This window comes from Perna viridis, chromosome 3 (assembly GCF_037379345.1).
Source record: "Perna viridis isolate PV_CMFRI_1.1 ecotype Kerala chromosome 3, ASM3737934v1, whole genome shotgun sequence".
NCBI lineage: Eukaryota > Metazoa > Mollusca > Bivalvia > Mytilida > Mytilidae > Perna > Perna viridis.
The window spans coordinates 41,150,386-41,160,955 of NC_142447.1; the positions used below are offsets into that span (position 1 = coordinate 41,150,386).

General features: G+C 33.4%; 1 protein-coding gene across 1 annotated transcript; it reads left to right on the forward strand.

The window, feature by feature from the left end:
• Window positions 1-1,107: 1,107 nt before the first annotated feature.
• Window positions 1,108-5,492, forward strand: LOC148622282 (uncharacterized). The gene is made up of 3 exons (XM_088574115.1): window positions 1,108-1,666; window positions 2,179-2,391; window positions 2,837-5,492. The coding sequence occupies exons 1-3, from the start codon at window positions 1,108-1,110 to the stop codon at window positions 3,076-3,078; spliced, it is 1,014 nt and encodes a 337-aa protein (XP_088430241.1). The 3' UTR covers window positions 3,079-5,492.
• The last annotated feature ends 5,078 nt before the right edge of the window (window positions 5,493-10,570 follow it).

Genomic DNA, 10,570 nt, shown 5'->3' on the forward strand with positions numbered 1-10,570 from the left:
CAAAATCTCTAAAATGTTACAAATTATTGTTTAAAATCCGTAAATGACATTGCTGTCATATTAAATCGTATTCTTACATAATTTTGATTAAACGGTTCTTTTTTCTGAGATGTTTTTTTCTCCATGCAAATGGCATCTGATCACAAACATCTTTTTAACCATTAGTAATTGTCTCACGAAATCGCAGGTTACATCTTGTGCTGCGTACAATCGTGTGGTTCCCTTAATTCAACAATCTCCTAAGTTTTCGAGGTATGTTTTTTATTTTTTATATTCCTGACTATATCGATTTTGGCATTTAGAATTAAACAGCTCGGTTCATAAAAAGCAAACAAACAATTTCCTCAAAATAATCGACAACTCAACTAATGAGGAAAATCTGAATAATGTTTACACCCGGCCACATGAAGTGGCGAGGTATTATGTGATACCCTCCGAAAAATTGCGTGTCCATCTGTCCGTGCGCCCGTTTGTCCGCCCGTCCACAGTTGTACAGTTGTTAAGTACCATATTAAAATACAGGTTAAGTGCAATTTTCAGCAAAGTCCAAAATACATTTTCGAGTTATGCAATTTTTAACATATAGCCAACCTCAATGTTTCACCATTACGTGACGGGGTATCACTTAATGTTCCTTTAATGTCATATTTTATTCTCTCGAACATTATGGAGATGTCTAATATATAGTACGACCCTAGTTTTAGCGAGAGGTTCTAGCTGCTCCTGCACAGTGATGTCTATAACTAGCAAGGTTCTAGCTGCTCCTGCACACTGATGTCTATAACTAGCGAAGTTCTAGCTGCTCCTGCACACTGATGTCTATAACTAGCGAAGTTCTAGCTGCTCCTGCACACTGATGTCTATAACTAGCGAGGTTCTAGCTGCTCCTGCACCCTGATGTCTATAACTTGTATTTGTTTTCCGTCAGTTGTGCTTTTGTGTCCATTTACAAAAATCATGATCAACATTAAGTGTTTTAATGACGATACTTAATCACAGTTATTATTATAATTGTTTGTAAATACGCATTTAACTGTTTTTGTTTGTAGCTATGCATTTCTTGAAAACACTGGCCCCCCAACATTGTCGGTACTATCGGGGACTGGGATGGACGTTGCTAGTTTTGGCATTGCAGAACCAAAGTATATACTTATTTCTTCACTTGCAGACTTAGGGTATACAGGATTTATTGACGCTATTAGTGTATCTTTCAACATATATTTTACTGACATTACACAAAACACAGTATTAGCCCAGTTTCTTGATGCAACTGGTAATATTACCGTGGAACTACGACTTGAAGGAATTATGTTGATGGCTCGCTGGTTAGATATTGATAGAATTGAGTATGTCGGTGAGTTAAATATAAAAAATGGTAATTGGATACTGGTTGGTTTCCAGTTTAATATGAAATGGACCAGTGATGAACAAATTGATCTATATTATATAGACAGTAAGGGGTCAAATGCCGCAGCGTTTGGAATGGGGAAAAGAACTATAACACTACCGGAGATGGATAAGATCGTTATTGGTGGTGATTATTTCGGAGGCAGTACTTTCAGTGGTGAAATAGGCTGTGTACAGATTTACGGCACCTCTATACTGGGAGGCACCAGAGCTGATAGCTATGATTTATGCGACCCCAGCAAAATGGACCCAGATTTCGGTAATTCTAGATTTAAATATTTTCTATTTTGATATTTATTGTGCATGTGCCATCCGTAAGTTTTAATATTATGATGCATTCATTTCTCAAGTACCGGTATTAAATAATTATTAAAAATATGCATCTTAAATTTTGTTTTGAATTGAAACAAAGTTCAAAGTGGTATAGAATGTGTTTTGCTCTTAATGATTTGAATACATCGCAAGAAATTTTCGTTGGGAATTTCATACATTAAATTAAGTTTTAAAGAACGAGGTAACAAGTAGGTTTTTAACGCTGGCCTTTAAAAATAATGCACACGCATGCTTTTCGCTCCGTATATTGTTTAACTGTATACTATGCTTAACGTTTTTAAGTCATACAGTTTCAGGCAAGTTTCAATTGTATGGCTAAATATTCTTCCTAGTAAAGGTAGACGATAAAACAGCATTTTTCTGTGCACTTCTATTTTTACGTCCATGTGACTGACATGCTGCATATTTACCTAAATTCGCCTTTATTACGTGTTACAGGTGACTATACCATTGAACTGCCCATTTTTATCCCAACAACAGAAGTAATCTCTACAGAACAGACTACAAATGAACAGACTACTGCAGAAGATTTATCGACCAACTTCAGCACGGGTTTGACAACTAATGGATTGGTTACCATGGTGACAACAAATGATCTGGTTACTACGGTGACAACTTCATCTATGACTTCAACAGCTGGTATTTTTTCAAGTAAGTATTTTTTTCTATAACATCCTTGAAATGCATTTAACGCTTATACTTCAAAATTGTTTCTACACGTTGCTATTGTTTAAAAAAAGGACACATGCTTTGTCTTATAGTTATTTTTCGATTTATTTTGTAAGATAGAATCACTCCAATAGTTTTACGAACAACTCGAATGGTTAATGTGTCGTGGAAGGGAAGAGAACCATGGAAACCGAGTTCCTTCTATCAATTTCAAATTTTAACTTAGCTCCAGCACCGTCAAATCGAATGTTTTTTTTCCTTCAGTGATATATACTTGGGAGAGTACAATATATTGCTCTACCAACGATTGGGATGTTATGTTTTCACATTCTGAATTCTTAAAGAAAGATAACTTGGTTTTCACACGAATAATAATTTTGAAAACAAGCTTAGTCAGTGGTACTTCAAATGAATACTCTTCTTTCAGGCAATGTATACACACCAATCATTGACAATTGCTATCATATGAGAACCATGGAAACCGATCGAGCCATCGCTTCTCCGTTAACGATATTGCAAGTCCCTAGCTTTGAGAGATGTGCTTCATCGTGCTATCAACATCCAAACTGCGTTGTTTTTAGTATGTCTTCATTCGGAAGTGGAGAATGTAGAATTAGCGACAATATTGCAACAACATTTATGGCGGGATATGTTGTCTATTCAATATAATAATATATGCATCTTATTCTTTTTGGTAAAGACCATTTTAAAAAAAAAGTGTAACCAAAACTACCATAACACTTAATTTGAATCAAGTTACATATGGTTTTCTCCTACATCGTTCAATAAGTGTTCAGCATTTAATTCATTGTTTGCTTGTTCATATATAGAGTTCATTTCAATCACAAATACTTCTAACATCAACGATTGAAATAGATTTATATTTCGTTCCTCTAAAATGTATTATAATGTGCATTATAGTTATAAACTATAAGTAACAACACTTGTTTTCCATTTTGCACTTTTTCGGCTTAATTTGTGCAATTCAAAAAGTAATAAATGTATGTGAAAATAAGGAGGTAGACCTAGGGCTAGGGACACAACTCTTACAAATCACTGGAACGTTTGTATTCAGCATTTTACATCAGTCTTATGTAAGCATCAAAGTAACTTGGACTGATATTATTCTGTTTCAAATGGAAGCTTGATAGGCTTTCGCGAAATTGGATGTGAGACATTACTTCCCTCATCCTAGGTCTACCTCCCTAAATATTGCCTAGATTTTATCGGTAATTTTGATATTACCATTTATTATACGCTCTTGATATTAAAGAGTAATCAGGTCTCACTAACCACTTCCGGGTCAAATGGCCACCCCCCTATGTAGTACCAAAAACACACTAAACCTAGACATATGCATTGTAAGTGCATTATGTGTGTGTATTATGATTAAAAGTAGTCAAAATAAAGCTGAGAATGCGTACTTTAAAATCATATATGTAATTAACTACAAAAGTGTATGAATATTGTTTACATGTGTGAGTAATTTGCCTCCATGCTGTCAGTTAGCAAAACAGGTAAAAATGTGGATTTTCAGTATTATTCAAGTAAATTTTGTGAAGAATTTCTACAATGATCGTACCATTAGCATAATGATTTTAGAAGCCTTATTTTCCAAGCTTCGCAATGGTATGCAACTTTAAGATGTAATTTGTCTTGGAAATTCACAGTGAGACTTTGAAAATTACCTTTTTAACATGTAAAGTAATGGAAACTTTGGAAGTGGTTAGTGAGACCTCAAGGGAACCAAGTTATAGCGGTTATCAAAAGAATGTAATCCAAGGACAAAGACCAGTGATGGAAAACAGACATACACAACAAAGAACATAAAGTAACTAAAATCAAACATACAAAGTAACAAAAGCAAATGAGAAACTCGGACTCCACTAAAACTGGGAGCATGGACCAGGTGTACCGGTAGGGTAAGCGTCATCTGCTTTTCTAGAAAAACCCGCCGAGTTGCTCATGAAAAGTCAAGTCCGGGGTAGACGAAAGGGGAAAGGCAAACTATGACACGTTGAACAAATCAGTTTTCATGACAGTTGGTTTAAAGTTACAAAGGATTAGATAAAGATATATAAAAGCATGATTGTAGACTATATGATATATCTTCTACATGTTTAATCCAGTAGTTTGCGTAGTAGTTCTATTATTTTCCTTCTTGCAAATGGGTTTTTTTTTTATTGTTAATCTCATTTGGAAGAAGGAAAAGTCGACCTCAACAATTAAACGAATTTCAATACTCTCTTTATCTCTATTGTAAAGCTTTTGTAAGGTATTATGATCGCAAACGCAACGAGGTTTATTCAAACACTACATTAATAGCAGCAAGTCACTTTTTTTCTGATGCAGTCGGTATAGCTTCGCTTTTTTCCCTTTGACCTTAAGGACGCTCTTCTATGGAAACGCAAGTCACTCGATTGCAGTTCTTTTTCCCGATTGGTTAATACTGATACCTTAGTGACGTTCGAAAAATCTGTATCGAAAATTTAGAATTGCGTTCGAAACAAACTTTATCGGAACCTTAAAAATTGCGTGCCATGTGTTATTTTCTTGAAAGAAATGTAGAAACTTGGAAGTATAAAAGAACAAAATTTTACTGCGTCGGCTATCTTTTTTTTTAAATTAAGGTAAGGGTGGCTTGGTCTGTTTCAATAATGCATGCATTATATAGTTCATTCATAATACACAGCTGCTTTTTTACGTCAAAACTGATATATCACCCTGTTACTATAGATAAATATTATAAGATGATGCCTCTTTGTCAGAGAATGAGAACTCTGAAAACTTTCTGGTCATACATGAGTTTACATTAAACTCAAGAAGGTTTGGCTGATATCAATGTCATTTATTATATTTGGTCTTGTGTATCTAAATATTTATGTCTCTATAGCTGGTAATTAGTAGTTGGTCATCTCATTTTTTTTCTTTTTGTACTTATTACATTATCATTTTTGTATTTATTACCGTATCTTATATTGTATTACGGGAAAGGAATCTATAAAAGTGCTGCGTCACTTGTTTTCCAATCCCCCAATATGTTCATTATTATGCTACATATTCCTTCTTTAATAAAATACTGTTTACCTTAAAACTATTAAATGATCGCTTTACCATTTACAAGGACAGGAAGTTAGAACTATTTTATTAGTGTTTAATCAAATGTACATTTTGATTTCACGAAATAAAAGGTATCCGTTGGTTGCGAGTATGCGACTACAGTATGTAGACAATAGAACAATGGAGTGTTGCTTATGGTAAAATGTTTTGCCATATCCGATAATATTTACATTATATTTATACTTTGTTTTTAATTACCATTTCTTAAAGGAGAAAATGATAAGTTAGTTGTTCATAGTTAAAACTGACGGACAAAACATGAACCGATTCTCACATTTTTTTTATTTTGCCGGAATTGAAAATAACAATTTAAAATTTGTTAGACAATAAATAGATATTGATAAATAAAAGTTGATCAATATAATCTTAAACATTAAAAAAAATAATAGCTGTAATAGGTATTATTCAAAGTTTGACGTCAATTCTTTTCAAATAACTAATTGCTAACTTTGAGATATTGAAAATGCTGTATACAAGGTGCTTAATTGTGATAATTGGAATTCAGAGATACGTCACAGCATTTTTGAACTGCACTCGTTCACAATGCATTAACAAAACAAAAATAAGTTTTAGAAAAACTTATAAAAAATGCATACTCTACATACGCTCATCTAAAATACGCTGACGTCTTATGAAATATAATGATTTGCCCACTTGATTTAGAATTTATGGTAACAATACAGTCATAAAACCATAACATTCAATAGCAAAGGAAACATTTTCATTAAAAAAGCACAAAAAAATACATTGAAACCAAAAAATCTCACTTGAGGAATTTTTAAGAATTCTATTGTAAAACATAATTGTAAATTGATTTGATTAAAAAAGCCAAGGAAATGGTTTAAAATTAATAAACTAGACATTAAAAATGGCGGTCTAAGTAATACATGTATCTAAATTTTATCAATGGATTTTTAAAGACATTTCTGCCAGAATCTTGGTTCCCTTGATTACTTTTTTAATATGCAGTTCTTTTATGTAACAGATTAATCGAAAAAAGTGATAAAATTTATACATTTTTATACTTCAGCGAATGATATATTATTTAATTGTAAAATTGTTTGAACCTCAATGTATTTGGCTTTTCTGTTTTCTTTTCTCTCTTGGCCTTTCTCTATTAAAGTCACTCACCGTTCTACTGTCTGCCTGACACAGGGATTAATAATACAAATTTTAAATTTTCTAAAAGAACAAGATATGCAGGTGAAAAAGCAAGTAAGCTGTAACAATCTAACCTCGATTTTATATATTCTCTGAAATAAAAGAAGAAAAACAAAAACATTATACTAATTTCCATCAGCTGTAAACCAGTATATCAATATAAATCACTTGAGTTTCATTAATTGGTCAAACGATGAAAATGGGTCTAAAACTTTTCTCAAAATGGATTTGCAATATTACTCTATTATTCGAAGGATTGAACTTTCATGCCTAATAAATCTGTTTAAGGCTATAGAGATGGTATAAATTTAAGTTTAGAAATCAAGCAAACATAATGGGTGGAATGTTCTTCTGTAATAACTAATTATAATTTTACAACACATTCGTTTATATGAATGCCTGAAAGCCTATTCAATGCTGTAACCATCTAATTGTATATACACCGTGAAATATATATATTTTTTATTTGTACTTCCAGTTTTCAGGTTAATTTTACTGATAAACGTGAACACAGTTACAAGAAAAATAGCACCTCAATTCCGAAATCCCAAGTAAGTAGTCATTAACTTCAATGCCGAAATACCATTAAGGAATTAGTTCGTTATTCATTCCCCTTTGGTACTGGCCGCCTCGCCGCGTATTCCAGCACGTTAATTAGTGTTAGTGTACTGTAGAAGACGGAGAAAATGAAATGCTGATTTTATATTTTACAATTTTCTACTGCTAAATCATAGTCCGGTAACTCAGCTTTATCACTAAGTCAAGAATTATTTTGTTACAAAGTAGACGTGAAACTGAAAATCGGCAAAAATATACCGAAGCATAAAATAAAATGAACAATTAAGATACACCAAAATCAAAGTACATAGCCTGAACGCAAAAACATGAAACAATGATGATCTAATTACAAAATGTAGCGAACGGAAAAAAAAAACATTTAAAAACTGAATATAAGGAAAACAAAAAAGTAACTGAAATTACATTGTACAAGAAATCATTTTCAGACTTTAAATGAATTAAGTTTAGTCATATGATTTTGCCATAAATTTTGTCATATATAAAGTTATGAAAGTTTGAAAAGAAGGCAAGAATATGACATTTTTTTAAGTTACAAAGAGAATGGATATGGTGACTATAAAAAAACACATAAACCTCACCGGGATGAAAATTGTCAGCTAAGGCCACCCGTTTGTCTTCAATGAACGATGAGGAGACCCTCATACTACAGGGCAGACTGCAACTGTCCCCAAAATAACATTATAAACCGGCACAGTCAAATATACAGTTGCTCCTATAGACTCCAAAAACATTTATTAAACTGAAAGTGCAAAAAAAGCAACGTGTAATCAGTTTCTTTATTTCTGTTTTAGCAAGGGACTCAGACTTTTTAACTGATTTTTAGGTATGTTTAATTGTGTAACAGTTTTTTCTACAGTGACCAGATTAATTTTACAGGGGGATGGTTGTGATCACGCACAGTACTTAAATCCCGTCGCATTTTTTTGCGCCTGTCCCAAGTCAAGGGAATTTCCGACCTCTGTATGTCTTACACAAATGAATAAATAAAGAACTACTGGAATTTCACTGACATGCTGACACAAGTTTAAACATACTAAAAAGTTAGGTCCTCATCGTATATAATACCAATCCCAATCCCCAAGGCATACAAGGACACAACCTATGTCATGCCGAAAACTGTGTGTTTTAATTTCTATGTTAAGATCCTATGCACAAAAGCGAAAGAATGATATATATATATATAATACTGCTTGGTCCCATTTTTTGAGTATGATGCGATATCATTTGGCATAATTAAGTCGCCGAATACGAAGTGGCGGTGACTTATTGTTTTTACCGTGTTTCTTATCTTTGTAATTAAGTCGGCGACCACGAAGTTGCGGAGACTTATTGTTTTTACTGTGTTTCTTATCATCATTAAGTCCCCGAACACGAAGTGTCGAGGACATATTGTTTTTACTGTGTTTCTTACTATTAAGTCGCCAAAACGAAGTTTTGTGACTTATTGTTTTTGCTCCGTTTCGTCGTCGTCTTCTTCTTCTTCTTATTGTTTTTTTTTTTTCTTCTTCTTCTTCTTCTTCTTCTTCTTCTTATTATTATTATTATGTCGTGGCGACATATTGTTATTGTACTGTTTCTTCTTCTTCTTCTTCTTCTTCTTCTTCTTCTTCTTATTATTATTATTATTATTATGTCGTCCCAGACGAATGTCGGGCGACATATTGTTGTTGTACTGTTTCTTCTTTTTATTATTATTATTAAGTCGCCGAACACGAAGTGGCGGTGACTTATTGTTTTTACTGTGTTTCTTATTCTTCTTCTTATTATTATTATTATGTCGCCCCAGACGAATGTCTGAGCGACATGTTGTTATTGTACTGTTCCTTATCATTATTATTATTATTATTATTCCAATGATTTTTGTCCGGAGTTTTTAGAGAGCATCACTAATGGGAATGAATTAGAAATTGGTATGGAGGTAGATGGTATTGAGAAGGTGTGCACCAGAACTTTTGGCGAACAAAATGGCTGCCGTTTCCATGGAAACGTGAAAAGTTCTAATCTAGGACATTGCAATATCTCGGAAACCTAGGTGGCTAGAAACTTGAAATTTGGTATGGTGGTACAACTCAATGTGCCTCATAAAATTAAGCAAAAAAGTGAATCGATATGTTGTCAGTTGCCATGGCAACGAAACATTTCATGGATACCAAAATCCACTTTTTTCTCACACCTGTAACTTTTTCATTCATTACTCAATTTTAATGAAACTTTGTTGTATGCTGCGTCTCATAAATATCGCGGAATTTGCATAAAAAATTTTCGCCGATATGCCACCATTTTCAAAATGGCTACCAAAGTTCATAATCTAGGACCTTTCAATATCTCGGAAACCTAGGTGGCTAGAAACGAAATTTGGTAAGTTGGTGCAGTTAAATAAGCCTAATAAAATTCAGCAAAAAAGTAAAAGTGAATCGATATGTTTTCTGTTGCCATGGCAACGAAAAACTGAAAATTACATGGATTCCAAAATCCACTTTTTTTCACACGGCCGTAAGTTTTTTTATTCATTGAACAAATTTAATAACTTAGTAATATAATACGTATCATGTAGACCTCGGAATCCAAGCTAAAATTCTGACGAAAAGTCGCCATTTTCAAAATGCTGCCTTAGGTCACAATCTAGGGCATTGCCTCATCTCAACAACATGAATAGCTACAAATTTGAATACAGGTTTGTCAAAGGAGTTGAATAGGCATAACAGTACAATAATAAAATTAGGAACTTAAACGGTTGCCGCGGGCGACATTCGCTATTGCTCGCAATGGCAATTCTCGTTATTATTATTATTATTTTAATTCTCCTGTCATAAAAATTGTTGAAAGTGTCCGCCCTTTTTCTCAAAAGTGGCTGCTCCGATTGAGATGAAACTTTTCAGGATGTTAGAACTACTCTTCAAAGGATGCAGAACTTAAAAAAAACGAATTCCAGCTGCCGCCGTTTTTTTAAAATGGCTGCTGGACTAAAGGTATCTATTTTTTCACCGGAAATTGAAACATCAAATATCTCAAAAACTGCTGATCAGAACAAAACTTGGTATATATATTTAGCTCAATGAACGAAACAAAATTCTGAAAAAAAAGTCGCGTGCGTCTCGGCCATCATTTTCAAAATGGCCGCCAACGCAGTCGAAAATTAAAGTTTATCCGATTTTGATGAAAATTGATATCTAGGTTCTTTTAGTCGTTCCAATTAACAGTCTGTCGCTCAATCGGCAATTTGAACTATGTATCGACCGCCATTTAGAAAACGGCCGCCACCGCGCTCGAAAATTTTAATTTGTCCGATTTTGATGAACAT

Excerpts from the sequence above, each read along its gene's own strand:
- LOC148622282 (XM_088574115.1), top strand. The coding sequence starts at position 1,108 with ATGGACGTTGCTAGTTTTGGCATTGCAGAACCAAAGTATATACTTATT. Across the intron at positions 1,667-2,178 it reads CAAAATGGACCCAGATTTCG|GTGACTATACCATTGAACTG; the intron begins GTAATTCTAGAT and ends TACGTGTTACAG. Across the intron at positions 2,392-2,836 it reads AACAGCTGGTATTTTTTCAA|GCAATGTATACACACCAATC; the intron begins GTAAGTATTTTT and ends CTCTTCTTTCAG.